The sequence below is a fragment of the Daphnia carinata genome, chromosome 7 (assembly GCF_022539665.2).
Source record: "Daphnia carinata strain CSIRO-1 chromosome 7, CSIRO_AGI_Dcar_HiC_V3, whole genome shotgun sequence".
In the NCBI taxonomy this organism is placed as follows: domain Eukaryota; kingdom Metazoa; phylum Arthropoda; class Branchiopoda; order Diplostraca; family Daphniidae; genus Daphnia; species Daphnia carinata.
The window spans coordinates 3,657,007-3,673,624 of record NC_081337.1 but is presented as its reverse complement, the minus strand read 5'-3'; the positions used below and the strand labels follow the sequence as shown (position 1 = coordinate 3,673,624).

Below are 16,618 nucleotides of genomic sequence, written 5' to 3'. Positions count from 1 at the left end.
GGTTGAAAAAATTAGTCCAGACACGCAGTTTTTAATGTGTTGAATGTTTGTGTAAGTGTGTGTCACGTGAACAAAAATACATATTGGACTCTTGCAGTTCTACACTGAAGCACATGCTCTTTTCCATATCTTGTTTTTCTTTGCTTCCTTTGTATTTCGCTTGGCACTCCTCTTGGTAAGCCTCTTGTGGTACTTAATCTTCTTTGTCGACATCCAGCTAGGAAATTGGTTCTTTTCGTTCCTCATTGTCTTCAAATTGGGTTTGCGGAATTTTCTTTGAACATCATTATCTGATGCAAATGAAGAGTCATCTCCTTCCACCTCCATAGACCCTTCTTGGGCTTCTGTTTAGAAAAAAAGTAAAATTTACTAGGTGATCTTACATTCGTGAATCACGAAATTACCAGCAGGAGATTCACTAGCAGGGGGATCAATGGCAGGGGCCTCTGCCATTTCTTCAGCTTCTCCTGCTTTGTCTTTCTTCATTTTCTGCTTGTATTTTTCTTCTTGAGCGTCCAACTTGGCTTCCGCAGCGGATTCAACAAGCATTTTATTCATTCTTGCCAGAACTTTGACATCCATTTTTTCTCGCTTAATGGCCCTCATTTTCCTTTTCCATTTGCTCCTCAAGCTTTTGGCCATTTTGAAATGGATTTATATCACAACACTAGAACAAAATCACACTTGAAAAAGCAACTGAGCCCAAATACACTTCGAGAAAACTACAAGTATCTCGAACACGTTGAATGGTCGAATGAAGTAGACGACAGCACGTGGAATCGATTCCCTCTAGCGGTCAGTAACAGAACATCCACTAGGTGGCATGCGGTCGAACTCGCATTTAAACGCTCAAAGAGATCTATTGCTTCAGCATTAAAAAAGCTGCTCCAGATGTGGGCCTGTGCACTAGTACTTTCTAAGCGAAATAAGAAGTAAAACATCGGCAAATACCAATTATAGAAGAATAGGTGCGCGAGTCCTATATGCGATGACAGTGCATTGCATATTTTCTAAATTATTCCAAATGTAAAAACGTCTACTACGGAGTCAAAAATGTGGAACAGAGACAGCAGTGACAGTGAATAGTAAAAAAAAAAAAAGCAGCGAACGTGTACACCTATGGCAGGTTCTCCACATATATTACACCGCACATTAAACAGGTGAACAGGAGACGGGAGGTAGCTCGTCTTGAGTTACATTTCGCGTTAGGCAGCCCGTTGCTAGATGGCGTGGACATTTCCTTTTTTTATCCCAAAGAATCCGTTTTTCCAGACCCAGATTAGTATCTCACAATCGCAATTTTATTCTCTTTTTCTTTAAACATAAAAAAAAAGGAAATCAAGACGATATGAATGTACCATATTGTGCAAGATAAACACAGTTTATTCTCTTTGTTAATCAAATTTTGCAAAACAGTTCTTTTAGCAGCAGACAAAGGGCCCACGGCATCGAGCAGACAGTCTGACGGCAGCCCACCCGAAAACAGCAGACAAAAGGCATGTTGGAGCCAACCAAACGGAAAAAATTATGGACCACCAGACTGGACCTGTAGTATAATAAATATATAAGACAAAAAGATTGGTGTAAAAATCCCTCGAAAGGTGAATTACGGTCCATGCCGGCGGCCACTTTTCTTTCTTTTACCTTTAAAAATCCCACGCAGATAAAAAGTGGCACAAGTTATAAAGTGGAGTTCAAGGAGTGTACGAATGGATCATTTCCATGTCTCATGTCAGCACAAGCAATATAGTACAGCAGGACACACGAAGGTACGTTGTTCCAACTTTTTTTTTTCTTCACGAAGCCTGTGTACTCCATGACCCCTGCCTTCCTATAGAAGCCTAGAAGATGGTAAGCCAAAAATTTTACTTGATTAACGAAGAAACAACTGGGACTAAGACCTAAACTATTCACGTTCGACCTAAAAATATTATATTTACATTTTATAGTTTTGAAATTTGAGAAAAAGATGAATGATACTATGAAACCTATAAAAAAAAAATTAAAGATAAAAAAAAAAAAAGGTGAACAAAGAAAATGCACAGTTGCCCCGCGGCTCGTGATAAGCTCGGGCCGGCGTCGTCGTTCATCGTCCCATACCTGAGAATCTAGCCTGTGATAGGTTCAATTCCAATCACTCACAAGTTAGGGTCTCAGGGAACGGGCCAGATTAGCCAGCAGAATTTGGTTGTTTAGTCCTTCGTAATTTCAAAACCGAAATGGAAATAAATCCTGCTAATAAAAAAATAATAAATGAACCCGCCATAAGAATGACGAACACAAAATTATTTTATAGACCCAAAAATCGGGACAAGTCGAAAAAAGAAACAGACTAATCCCTTGTTTCTTTATTATAGAAAGGTTTCTTTCTTTTTTTTTTTTTGACCTGGTTTGTAAAAACCTAATTATTAGTGTTGCTTTGCCGAAAAAACGTTAAAACAAAGAACTGGCACCATTGTCCACACTAGGCCAACTGGGCAAAAATGATTTTGATTCAATTGCAGACAGAAATTCGGGAGCGGCAACATCGCGCAGACAGCATATGAAGGAGGGATGTATAAATACACAATAAACCGAAAAAGGAGAATCCAAGATGGCGCTGAGAGACGCCCCGAAAAACCCCCAGCGCGCCATCGATCGAGCCGGGCGCTGCTCGTTCAGACTCTCTCTCTCTCTCATCGGGAGGAGACACAAGAGACGTCCATCCCCTCCAGCCTACCACCCTCAAAAACCAAAAGCCATCCCCAACCCTGGCTGGACTCCCGACACATTGAAACAGCTGTCTGTGTTTTTCAGGGTATATATACACACACACATAGGCATCATCGAGCTGTCGGGTAAGAACCTTGTTTTGTTTTTTGTTTTTTTTTTTGAACGTACAAGACCTAGCGACATCCGACGGCGCAATTTAAAAACTAAGTCATGTACATACATTAGAGCATATAAATATGTGATGTACGGTACAAAATGATGGAACAATAAAACGAATTAGATGATGAAGGATCCCGCGAGGAAAGTTAGCAAGTTGCACAGTTCCACCGTGGCGCGCGCCATTTGTTCCCAACCAAAAGAAAGAAACGGAACCGAAATGGAATTACCCATTCCGGTTTGTTCAATCTTTTTTAGAGTCCATCCGGCAACGCGGCTGTGTAATACCGAACCATACAACCTACTACCTCAACTCGCAAGATCCGGCAAATAAAAATTTTTTCTTCGATTTCATTTCATTCCTGCATTTAAACAAAATTAATTTTAAAAAATACAACTTTTTGATTTAACATGATAGCGTCGGTCAGCTTGGACCCTTAGAATCGTACTTGTGATGCACCACGTGATTTTTTGCAAATTCACACACAAGTTCGGATCTACGGGTTCGAGCGAATCAACGAAAATTTCATTCGATCCCAGAGATGAATTTTTCAAGACGGGGTGAATTAAAATTAAAGAAGAATTAAACATGAAGAAACGGGTAAATGGTGGAGTCAAAACGTTGAAGGTGTCGGTTGCTATGGGGAGGGAAGTAGCTCCTCTCTTGCCAGTAGACGGGAGAAAGAAAACAGCCAATTGGGGTCGATGGCTATGCGCCGGCGACCAATGAGAAGCGTTTGCCAATTTTTTCTTCTCTTTCTCTCCTCCTCCAACCCGCTAGCGGTGATTGGTTCCCCTCATTTTGGCCCACATACATGTACACAGACCACTAAAATATAAAGGAATTCGAAATGAGGTTAAGACGGAAATAAACTCTCCACTGGTGGTTATCCATGCGTCTGCTCCACTTTTTCTCCCCCCCCAGTCCAGCCCATTCCCTCGTTTTGGAACATGTATAAAAAAAACTACTAGTACATTTGAGAAAAAAACAAGAAATTGTAATCGTTTCACCTAAATTCTCCCGAATTTTTTATATTTGGAACAGGAATATTACGCAAAAGCCAAAAAGGAGTGGCCATTCGAATTTTTGATTCTCCCCCTGTCGTTTAATGCCCTCTGTTGTTACATGGGAAAGAAAAGAGGCACTAGAGTTTCTCCCCCCTCCCGCTCGAGACACAGTGAAAATTCAAGGGAGGAAACTCAAAAAATGGGTACGTAATCAGACAAAAGGGCATCAGACATGCAGCCTACAGTAATATCTAAAAAAGAAAATAATAGATTTTTTTTGGACCCAAACTGTATACGCCCAAGCATCTACATTAGGTTTCGGCAACCTATTGGAAATATTCTATCTGAAAATTGCACACCACAAAGGCAGGGATTACGTTAGGGTTGTGACGCAATTAAATTCCCCTGTACTAAAAAAGAAATAATAATGTCCCATTTTTTTTAAATGATGGAAAAGCCTTTCCCATCCTACCCCGAAAAAGAAAAATCGATTTGAACGTTGGTTGCCGAACCCGTGCTAGAGTGCATTGGCCTCGCTCGTTGATGTGTGTCTGTTGTATAAATCGATGCTGTCTGGGCCGGGCTCTCTCTGCGGCAGGTTTTTTTCTAGTGGGTCGGGGTTGAGGGTGGTGGTGGGGAGGAGTCGGGCGGCGACGACGACGGCGGCGTTGGTGGCGGCGGTGGCGGCGGCGGGATTCGGGGTAGAGTAGTAACCCCGCCGAAAGCGTTCATACCAAGTCTGGCTGACTGTCTGGCTTTTTTTCTTTTTTGCTTTTTGGTAGTGTGTGTGTATATACCACTATATACTCTTTTCTTCAAGCAAGAGCTGTTATTCCTTCTCTGTCTCTTCTATCCTTTTTTTTCCTTTTTCTTCTTGATTATCATCTCTCTTTTCGTCTGAACCTCCTCCTCCCGTGGCAACACACATAGGCTAGTGGCTCACGCTTTATACACACCATGTACTCAGACATGGGGGGACTCACGTCACGCTCAACGGATCAACTTCTATTCTTAGTCTTTTCGGTTTGCCAGGTCGTTCGTATACTCCTCCGGCAACGCTCAGACACACAGGGAAAAGAAAAAAAAAAAAAACTACATAGATATACATACATGTACAGTAAAAAAGAGGAAAAGGGAGAGAAAAAAAAAACATTGAACGCCCCTTAAATTTTTTTTTTCCCTGTTACTTGCGTGTATGTTTTGTTCCGACGTCATTACGATTAAAATGTGATGAAAGATAATGACGAAATTGATGATGCGCATCGCTAGATGGCTAGACTGTGGAAAAATTTCGCCAAAAAGTTCATTGCTCGCTAGATGGCCTAGTTTTCTTTTTTTGGCACTATAGTCTGCCCGCTAGATGGCATTGGAGACAAAGGAGATGAGGGTGAGTTAAGGCGACAAGGGTGGGCTTAAATAAGGGGAAAAAGAGAAGGGGGAGGTCGGCGTTTTTTGACATCGTCATCATCATCAGTTTAGGGGTTAGTAAAAAAAAAAAACCTGATGCACAGTTATGCCAATCATGAATGGAGTAGGGTGCAGGTGTGTGCCGCCATTTAGGGGGAAAGAACAGGGTGTCAAACTACACGGCGATGTGTCAACAAGAAAATCGGCAGGGATTCCATTTATTTTTAACTTTTCTGATTTTATATTTGCTTAATTTTTAATTCAAAAAAATAAATAAAAAGTTGATTATCGGATTTCAAGAGTCACGTGACACAGTCCCCCCTCTCGGCCCAAAAATTTTTTTTTGGATTAAAAAAAAAATTCCATCGTATGGAATCGACGCCATTGTGACAATCTCCCCTCTTCAATGAGGAGAGGGAAGGTAAACCGTTGAATCAAAATATTTAAACGAAAAAGAAACGAAGAACGTACAAGATAACTCAACCGATATCAAATCCTGTTTCTAACCCTTTTTGCTATCAGACCTTTGCAAAGTATTTGCATGAATGTCATAAAAATAGAAAAAAAAATGTTATTGGGGTGTCGCCTAAATTTTTCGACGGCTATACTGCGTGTGTGTGTCGAGGACGGCTCACGTCTGGAACAAAGGAGAATTCCGACGGTGACGTCACGCGAGGTCAAGTCTGGCCCTGTCTGACTCTCCCGTCCATGGGAAAACTTATTTAGAAAAAAACACACACACACCTCCCGACAGCCCTTCTCACGAAATCTTTCGATCGATTTCTTTGTTCACTTTTCATTTAATCGTTTCAGATGTAAAGCGAATTAAAGATAAATATTTCGTTTCCTAACTAAATGGCCGCCGATTGTATAAAACGACGATGGCGGTTTGGAAACCGGAAAGAAACCAATCCCGGCCCTTTTTTTTTTTTTTTTACACACTGACACATTTTTTTTGTTGGTTCTTTTTCACTTATTAATTTCTCTCCCTTTCAAAATATTAAAAATGTTTGCCAATTTCTGCAACAAACAAAAAAAAAACCTGTCAAACCTTTTTTTTTCCTTTCCAGTAGAATTTTACACATTTTAGCACAAGCGCCATCTTTTTTTTCCAAATCTGTCTGTTCTTTTTTTTTGTCTCGGAAATATTATCCAGATCTTGACGAAATGTAATTAAAAATTGCACTCACATTCACATTCACCGAGATACACACACTTATGCACACACACACACACACACACACACACACACACACACAATCACGTATCCACACCGGCGTGACTGGTCGCAAACGGTAAGAGAGGTGGTCTGATCTCAGAGGAAAAAGAAAAAAGAATTTTTATTTTTCCGTAATCATAAAAAAGGCCTCTTAGGAAAAACCGGTCAACGACGCAAAAATTGAATGCAAAGATGCACGTCACTAGTGCGCCATCCCATTAAACAGTAAACTTTCAATTCGATAATTTTTTTTTAAGACCTCTGAAAGAAAAAAAGGGTTCAGACACAAAATAAAACTTTCCAAGGAAAGAGCAAAAAAAAGAAGAGAGAATTAAAAAAAACCCAGACAGACGAGTGGAAGAGACGGAAAATGTTGACGTGTTACACGTGCGGCGTCTGTTGAGCAACTGGCGGGGAGAACGAAGAGTGCCGGCTCTCTCTCCCCTCCTTTTTTTTCGGTCGGGAATCGGGAGTGGATATATTCAGTGGGCATAAACTTCGCCACCTAGCGACGGGTCTCGGCCCTTAAAAACGAAAGGGCGGAGTTTCGATTGCCGGCGTGGTGACAACCAATCCCGTAAGTACAAAGCGGACTCACACAAAGAAGGTGGGGGAGGAAGAAAAAGGGGATAGAAAGGGATGGTGGGTAAAGTGGGGGGGTAGGAGGGGGTTCCAGACATAGAACGAAAAGGTAGGGATGGAAGAATTGTGGGAGGCAGCAAGCGAACGACCTGACGTCACCCCTTTCCCAAACGCCGGCTTTTTCTTTTCTCTTCCTTCCCTTCCTTTCGTTTCCCGCCATAGCCAACGCCATCTAGTGATAGTTTCGTTTACTTTAACGTTTTTTTTCTTTCTTTCGAATAAGACAATACGTATACAAAATAATGAACCCAGTGGCTTCTTCGACTTTTTTTTTCCCGTCGGCAAATCCCCATTTTTTTTTTTATTTTTTTTTTGTTACCTCCTCAGGAAAAAACAAAAAAACAAAAAAATGGGACATGGGGTGGAGGATTTAAAATTCACGTTTGTACATTTCTCTCTTATTGCTGCCTCTGCAGCTGCGGCTCGTTTTTCTCTTTTGCAACCGACATCGTCCGCCATTTTGGAACACAAGCAATTTGAGTGTCTGGGCCGTGTAACGGAATTGACGAGGGTTTTTTTTTTCTCATCTCGCAAAAATTGCGGCCTCGAGAACACGATTCACAGACTGGGAAACCTCCTAGGCCTTTTGTACGGTGTTGCACGACCTTGAGGATTTACCAGACATGTTTAAATATGCCCTAACCAATAGTAGACGCAACACCCAAATTTCCTAAATTCCTCCATTTCAAACATTTTTCGAATAACGAAAATAATTTTTTTTTAAATGCTTTTTTTTATTTAGGCCTTCGTTGCTATTGGTTTGCCGAATTACCCCCCCCCCAACTTTCTCTCTACGAGGATTGGGTTAGAGTTCGCCAATTTCCTTGCCACCAATCACCAGAGGCCTTGCAGGCCTAAAGCGAAAGGAACACACAGGGGGGGTTGCAGACGACTGGGGAGGGGTTGATTGACACAAAACCTGTGCCTATAGGCCAGAACAGGTGAGGCATTCAACAAGTAGAGTTGGAAAAAAATATATAAAATGGCGATTCGTTCAAACAGGTCGTTGCAGGACTGATACTTAAAAAAAAATCTGAGTCACGTTTATACAATAGATAAAGTACACAATTATTTGTAAAAAAAAAAATTTAGGCTACCCAAAAAAAAAAATTTAACAATGTCTATTGCCGATAAATTGTCAATTTCCTGTGCTTTTGAAACTTGAATACCATGCAGTGCATTCCCTTTTTGTTCTCTATCATTTTATCGTGCTTATTATACAGTAGAATTACATCACCGAATATGTACTTTCAAAACTGGAAATATTATGTAAAAAAAACATAGACGCGTAATCTCCTCTTTCCATATTTTTTTTGTCTCTTCCAAAATTTTTTTTTAAGCTTAAAAAACGATTTTTTTTTTAAACCAAACAATGGAAAAAAAAATTCACGATATACCTGGCAATGCCGGTGCAATCATGGAGGCCGGATGCCAAAGCTTTTCGGGCTAGGCATAAATTCACACAGCACACAATGGCATCACTTTGAGAATCAAAAGTTAACAGATAAAAATCCTCGAGAATTGATCGAAATCAAAGAGACAAAAAAACTCAAAATGGAGGAAAAACTTAGAGACAACGTTTCAGCGTGAAGTGAAGAGAACGACTATTACAGTTGTAGTGAACGTTTTTTTTTCGCCAAAATTAACATTCGCGGGGAGAGAAGCCGGTAGACGTCATCAGATGTCCGAGAAAAAGAACCGACCAATCGGATTGGTCCATTTTCAAAAAAACATTTTTCGCGCATCCTACCGCCGCCTGGCGGAGGGATTCTTACGGATTACAACGGTCGCTTTTTTTTTTTCGCTCTTTTCCAGTTTTGCATCTATTCGTATTTTTCAGCCATATTGTATCTAACCGTCCCCTGCCTTTTTTTTTTTCGCTGTATTATATCGAAACCAGTGTTGTTTTTTTTTTGTTTTCCACAGAGAGTATGCAAATCAGAGAAGGCGCCCTCTATTGGGAAAGGAAGTGTTTTTTTTCAACTGGGATGTGTTGGCGTTGTGAAAAAAAAGAGGGGGCAAACAAGATGGATGACGTTTTTTTGCACGCTTTTGTTTAATAAGAAAAAAAAAAATTCAGCCCAGCAGCAGAGAGCGATCAACAATGCGACTATATATTCAAATGTTCCGTGAGAACAAGAACCGTTGAAGATTTGCAGCCATCTTATGAAATTTGTACGATTATTCGTTATACATCCACCCTCCTCTTTTTGACTTACATCTGATTACATTCGAATGCGAAATCATCGAGCCTTATTCCATCGATGGTTAAAATCAGAATTGGCAACGTGCAATTCAATTATTTTGTGGTAAAAGAAAATTGGCTTCAGAGAAAATTTTGCAATATTTGTCTTTATTAAAACAACGCCATTGAAATTATAGGCCTCATTCTTTTTTTAACAAGTAAATCCTTGAATGTAGTTGAAATTGTTTAAATATTTTGAGCTGAAAAAATCCATCACATTTCCCGAATTTTGGCTAGAGAGGCGAAATTTCTTCTGGCATTCTTTCATTTCTGTAGACCACACATGGATTTTAAAGACATTTAAAGAAAAATAAATTTGAATTTCAACAGCCAAAGGCAAACATATTTTTTGCCAAAAATAGGCTATAAATGCCCTTGCAAATATTTAACCTCTGTTATTTGACTTGTTGGCTAATACGTGGGATTCCATTCTAGGCCAACCTTCACTATTCAAACTGAAAGGCCTAGGCCTTTTTGCAATTCGCGAAATGGAAGGAAAAATAGATAAGTTTTCCACACAATGTGAGATGAAAGAAATGATTTACCTACACTTAAATGTGCCAATTCGAAACATTTTTTGGGGATAATTTCGTGCAAAAGGAATAACATAAAATTGGGCCTAGATTTTCAAGCAGCTAAAATTAAAAACCTATTGTTGTAAAAATATTTTTGAGATAACCATAATTTAACAAAACTACATAACTATAGAAACCCTGGCAAGAAATCACCCAACCTCCATTTTATGTAACTGCAAAATTTTGGAGAACAAAGAACGTCCAGTTTGCATTTTTAAAACTATGAAAACTATTCGTTGTTTGGGCATTTGCGTTTCATAAAATGAAAAAAAATGTTCTTCAGATTTTTTTTCAGGTTTAAATTTTCTAGATTATGAACATTTTTTACCCTTTTTCGGTTCAAATGATCGGCGTCTGGGCGAACTAAAAATACCATACAGTATGTAGACGATATTCCACCGTTTCAGACATTGGCAACAGAAAATCACGCAGAGTATCACGGCAGAAGAAAATGTAAGCTCATCAAATGGCAAAAACGGGAACGAATAACATTTTCCCATCATTGTTGCAAGTAATGACGCATAACTCTCACATGCAAATTTGAGAGCAAAATGATGGGCTGAAAACGTTTGTCCATTGAACTGCGTTACGTCTACTGATAGTCCTAGTATTCGTCATAAATAATTTCAGCAACTATGCAAGCTATTTGTAAGGATTAGCCTGTTCTTATCTGTTACAAAAGTGATCATGGGTTACAGCCTATCGTCATTATTATCTAAGTAAAGAGAACACCATCATCGCGACTTGTTTGAAAATAGAATATCAAAATCATGTAACTAAAACTGAAAGAGATGTATTGTATGACTTAAATTATATGATTTATGCCTTTCATAGTATAATCCGTTTGGGATTCGATTTGTTAGGGATAATCCAGGCCTATAAGCTCGGGATGCGATTTTTGAAAATCAAACGCAAGAAAAATGGTTCTAATGATGGTGGGGAAATCTTCGAAAATTAAGATTTTCAAAGGAACATTTTTGAGTTAAAAATTCTGAATTACGTTGGAAATGTTTAGTGAAAATGAGGCTCGAAATACCTTTTGAGCTCTGGTGCAACAGATTCGCTCCGAAATAGGTAGTAGTACAAGCCCTGAAATGTTCGCAATTTGTAATTGATGATGTCGTGAACGTTATCAATCATAGTTCCGTGAAAATCTTTGTAGCAGACTACAGAACCATGAAAAATTAAAAGAGGAAAATCTTATGCATTTAGATAATAAATTAATAAAAATGAACGGTTAGGCTTTTGACTACGTACTGAACAGCTAAATTACACAGTTGAGTTTTAAAGTTGCTTTTGAAACAAAAAAAAACACGAGGTTAAATTCTGAAAATTCAAGACCTAAATCAACTGTTGATCCCCCTTGTGTCGTAACATTTAAAATCTACTTAGCAATACAAATTCTACGATTGACTTATTCCAGGCCTAAGTTTTAAAAATGAAAAATTTAATCAAACCCAATGTACAACACAGCAAATTAAACCTAGTACTCATACCTCTTCCCTTAATTACCCGTAAAATCAAACTTAACTTTTAAAAAAATGTGAAAATTATTTTTTTATGAAAAAATTGCAATACACAGAACCGAAAAAATTCCGCCGCATCCGAAATCGTTAAAAACGCAGCTGCACAAGAGCAAACACATATGCTTTATATTTAGACGTGACAGTGGAGGGTTGCATCACTCACGAGTGGTAAACTTCCACCACATATGCATCTCTACCTTTTGCTACCGCAATATAATTAACTATTGAAATCATTACTTATACCCAAAACTCCATTTCACGGTCGTTCAATTTGAATTTCCCCCAGAAAATGGTTCCTCAAAATGTTTGAATAGTCTTTTAAAATTATTTTGAATTGAATTATAATTTTATTCTGTATACTTAGGCCAGTGGGTACAACGTTAACTATTACATTTTAAACAAAAAAAATATTAAGGCCATCTTCAAGATCGTTCAACAGGTTTTTTTTTCTTGAATGATGAGCCGCATTACACAAGATATTGAATGCTAGGCTATTTTAACTATCGGGACTACCATTCGGAACACGATAACTTAAAAGCGAACGTACTCTTGACAAAAAAAAAATGTACAGACATAATAATAATCAAAATACGTGAAAGACATAAGTCTAAAGGCTATGTCTACATTTTTGTTCATCTGATTTATTTACAAAAAAAAAAAATCCCCAAAGTTATGACGAGACACATTCGGATAATGATAGAAACAAAATTTATAAGGATTAACGATTCATATTTTTCCCGAGCCGCAGAAAGAAAAAGAAAAAATTACATTCCTTGCATCAATAATAAAGCGGCCAAGGAAGCAGTAAAATTTAAACTTCTTAGAGTAGAATAATTGAAAAAAGAAAAGGTAAACGATAAAATCACTGCGAATTCTTTTGTTTGTTTGACTTCAAACCGACCTCATTCCCATTAACCACACAGTTCACTTTCCAAGTGCAGAAAATTACATTTGCTTTGAGTTTTTTTTTTTTTTAAAGAGACAACGAAAATAATGGGGAAACCCAACCTACCGCCATGTCAAATTCAGCCCGACATTAGAGCAAAGAAAAAAAAAAGCCGGCTATTTGATTATTCACACAACGTCAGTGGTGGATGTTGCATTAGATAAAGACATTTAAAGCTATCACAAGTGAAACTCCATTGATCCTAGTTAACCGAAAGGTGTCGCACGTGGAGAAGTGCACTTTGAAATCAACGAACTTTGTTCGCAGGTTACCGTCGCTTGTTCAATTTCATCAAACAAAAATGTCCTTTAAGATTGATCGTGTTTTCTTTTACCGACGGCAATTGAACAAACTGCACCCCTCAGGGGTGATTAGGGTACACATTGCCCGAGGGTGTAGAAAAAGAAGATTGCGCCAAAGTGGGTGGAGATTTGCAATGCATTGTGATTGGTTAGTGGAAACGAAAAAATCTTGGGCCTATTAGAAACCACGCCCCTTTGGTCACCAGACGCCTTTTGCTATGATACGAAGAAGCTTCAAGGAAAAACTCAAAAGAAATGCAATAGGTGACGGAGGAGAGGGGTGTTAGAAAACCGGGAATGATTTAAGAGATGAAGACTTCCAGACGGCCTTGGAAGTGAAAAGAAACAAATGAGAAACAAGGCTCACAGACGTCTAGAATAGCCATGTCGATGGGAAAAAAAAAATCATGCATATGCTCCTTTGTTGTCGACTCTTCAAAAAGAAAAAAGTGGGCAAGAACCCACAAGACAACGTGAAACGAGGAATAACTGTATTTCAAAAAGACAACACTAGAAAGGAACGAAAAAAAAAACTGATCACGATATGCAGACGAATCGTGTCTAGACTAGGTTGAAGCGGATAAGGCAGAAAATGGATGAAAAGGGTGAGACGACTAGAAAATGATAAGTGTATAATAATTATGAGATGGGAGGGATATTCGATGTAATATTTAACTGAAATTTTTTTTCCATTGCAAATTTCCCTCAAAATGTGTTCAGTTGAGTTTCAAATCTTGTTGACACCTTTAGATGTGGGAGGAAAAACATTATGTTGCATGGTAAAAAAAAACAACGGTACAGTATGCTTTTTTTTTTTTTTTAAATTTAATGTCCCGACAGAAATAATGTTCCGTTTGAGTTAGCTCGAAAAGCGACAAAGCAAAAAAGACGCTAGACAGACTCCATTGACGCCAAGGAGAACAAGAAAAGAAGCATTAAACAAAACGCCTAGCGCCACCTGTTGAGCGTCATAACGATCATAATCAAGGACACGTTCCCTCTCGTGAATCTAGCCTTTGTCCTTTTTCACAAACAAATAACCACATTTTCTCTTTTTTTGCCGAGAGACGAGTTCACTAAACTTAGAAACTAAGCAAGTCAAAAACGAAAATTAAAGAAAGGTAACTTACATTATGGAAATGAAGTAAACTTTATTTCTATCATCTAAATCGGGCGAAACGTGTGTCAGCTGATTCACAGTTGTCTTTAGGATCTTTTTTTTTTTTAACGAGTCGATAATAATCCAGCAAATCACGTGACGACAAATACGCCATACAAATTTCTTTTCGTCTGACGCATATTTTGCATTAAAACACTTCTTTTCGCCGTGGGAGAAGATGGAGGTGGTTATTATTCGCTCTCGCGTTGCCACCGAGACTGTCGCATTTTGCAAAGGCAGACCAACTTGTGCTGTTTCGGTCGTGCTGTAACTATTTTTCTTTTTTTTTTTTTTTTTGCCCAGACATGAGAAAGAGAGAGTCTTCCCCCCGAAGTGCCCAAACATGAACGCCATCTTACCGGCCGATTGATGACCACACATTCGTCTGCTTCGATCGAATTGCATTCGTTTATTGTTCAAAGTTAATTAATTAATGTGTAAGGCAACTCATTTTCCTCCATTTTATTTCTTCTTGTGTCGAGTGTTTTTTAGTGCTAAGGACCGTAGCAGAAAAACACCAAGAACGTACTGTTACATAGTCTAACGTGAGCGTGCGCCAGTGTGTCTGTCGGGAAAATGTAGGACGCGGTTTGGATCAAACTCGTGTGTTTTCTTTTTTTTTTTTTTTGTCTTCTTCTTCGAGTTCGACGAGCTGTGAACCCGCGTACAGCTCGTGCAGGCCTTTGTCCTACTGATAGTCTGTGCAGTGGGCTGCTGTACGCAACGTTGATATATAAAAATATGTGGAAAAAAAGTATACAATATCATAAAATGTATTCTGGGCCAGCCCTTCCGCCCGCCATTCGACGACGCTATTTGTTATACGAAAGCCTACCACGTTGCAACAGTGTAACACAGATAAGATTTTGCTGAAATGAAAACAAAAAATACATTTTCGTTGGGTGTAATTTTAGATATCAAATGTCGAATACAAGGCGGAGCTCAACAAACGGACAGTTAATCCTTTAGGACAACCGAAAATAATTAGACAGTCAGACAAAAAAATCGATTGTGTGGACAAAGGGCGATGGCAACTAGCTGTACACTGTTATTTCATCATTTTATCTCGACCAATCGTGAGGTAACAAGCTCTTTTCTAATCAATCAAGCCCAATATTGATGTGCAGCAGCGGCTCAGCGGATGAGAATGAATAGACGGTGCCACACCTGCATTGCTGCACCTTCATCAAAAATGAATAAATCCTCATTAAATACACCTGAATGCACAAGCCGTTGACTGATTTCGTTAGCTGTAAATATTATCTCAACATTTTACAGGATAAAAAGAGAAGACTTTCAAAGTCATCAGATTGCCAGCACATATAAGAGTTGCCTTAAGAATTTCGCGTATTTCTGACAAAGTGCAAGACTTAACACGAACTGTGAGAGCATTAGGCCTTCTGTATCTATACAGGCAGAAAGGATGGGGGGGAAAAGTGGTATATAGGCCATCAAGCAGACGGGGTGGGAGTCGCGGTGTTGGCAACCCGCGGATTATGACTCAACAGAATAAGTCAGACCGTGACTATTGTGTAGACTGAACGATGGTTCTCTCTCTTGAACCAACCTCTCCCTCGGAAAGAGTCGAAGGCTATTTCTTTTTCGAGGACGGCCAGACACCGTCTAGACAGTCCCTTTTTCTTTCTTTTTGATTTTATTATTTTGTCTTTTTTTTCTTTCCCTGGCTTGTACACGATTCCTTACGAGGTGACCATTTTGGAAAATAGACAAGATGTTCAAGATAAATTGAAAAGTTTAACCGAGTGAACTGAAATGTACAACATTTTTTAATTCGTTATACCTCTCGATGGAGAACTAAAAGTGAGAAGGTGGTTAAATCACTATCCATCAAAAGAGCGGCATCCTTAGCGGATAATGAGACAGCCATCAAATGCAACAAGGTGAAATAGACAATCAGAAAATCATCTCCCGTGGTGTATGGACCCCAAACGAAGAGATAGCGTCCTTTCTACATAAAAGAAACAAAAATTATTAAGAAGCAGAAAAGGCGAGACAGCAGGGCTGCGTTTTTTGTGTGTGTAAGGGGAAAATAAGGTCATGGCTGTTATGAAGTTCGTTTATCCATTATAAGGTGTTAGAATCCGCCCGAGCTGAGCTGAGCTGACGACACCCCGCCTACTGGCCTCCTCACGAACTGAAAATAGAACAGCGAGATAGTGTGTGTTACCATCAGACTCGTCATTACGAAAGCAAAAAAAAGAAAAGAAACAAACAAGAAATTAAACAATGTGCTTATTCTTAAGCAAGTCTACGCAGTGCGTTTGATGTACAAGGCGTCGACTTGGACAAAGCGGCGTCAAATAGGTGTCTTTGTCGGGTGCCGACGGCTCGTCACTGACGATAATGTATTTTTTCTGAAAGAGGAAAAACGTGAACGTGTTCTTCTTTCATCGTTAAAAGCATTAGAAAAATGTGTGTGTGGGCCACGGATGGCATTCCGTTGCAAGGCAAAATGGTAGAAAATTCCAAATGAGAAAATACACATAGGACGACGCATCGGGAAAAAAAAGGTGCCCATTTTTAAGCTCGGCCACACCCTGACTCGGTTTTTTTTGTTCGTGTAGTGTTTTGGATGGTACACGATAAAATTTTAAGACGGCACGGCGGTAACACAGACCATGGCGAGCGACTGCTGCGAATGAATAAACTTAGTGCAGAGAACGCTACTCTATCTAGCGGTGAAATGAAGAAAACAGTTTC

General features: G+C 39.2%; 1 protein-coding gene and 1 long non-coding RNA gene across 2 annotated transcripts; both read right to left on the bottom strand.

The window, feature by feature from the left end:
• Nucleotides 1–28: 28 nt before the first annotated feature.
• On the bottom strand, nucleotides 29–759 carry LOC130694402 (protein LLP homolog). The gene is made up of 2 exons (XM_057517480.2): nucleotides 405–759; nucleotides 29–344 (listed from the first exon to the last, which is right to left on the bottom strand). Exons 1-2 carry the CDS (start codon nucleotides 640–642, stop codon nucleotides 100–102), a joined length of 483 nt encoding a protein of 160 aa, XP_057373463.1. The 5' UTR covers nucleotides 643–759; the 3' UTR covers nucleotides 29–99.
• A 14,026-nt stretch (nucleotides 760–14,785) lies between these two features.
• Nucleotides 14,786–16,544, bottom strand: LOC130694413 (uncharacterized). The gene is made up of 2 exons (XR_009002013.1): nucleotides 15,699–16,544; nucleotides 14,786–15,078 (listed from the first exon to the last, which is right to left on the bottom strand). It is a non-coding gene; the product is annotated as an uncharacterized LOC130694413 (long non-coding RNA).
• Between the last annotated feature and the right edge of the window lie 74 nt (nucleotides 16,545–16,618).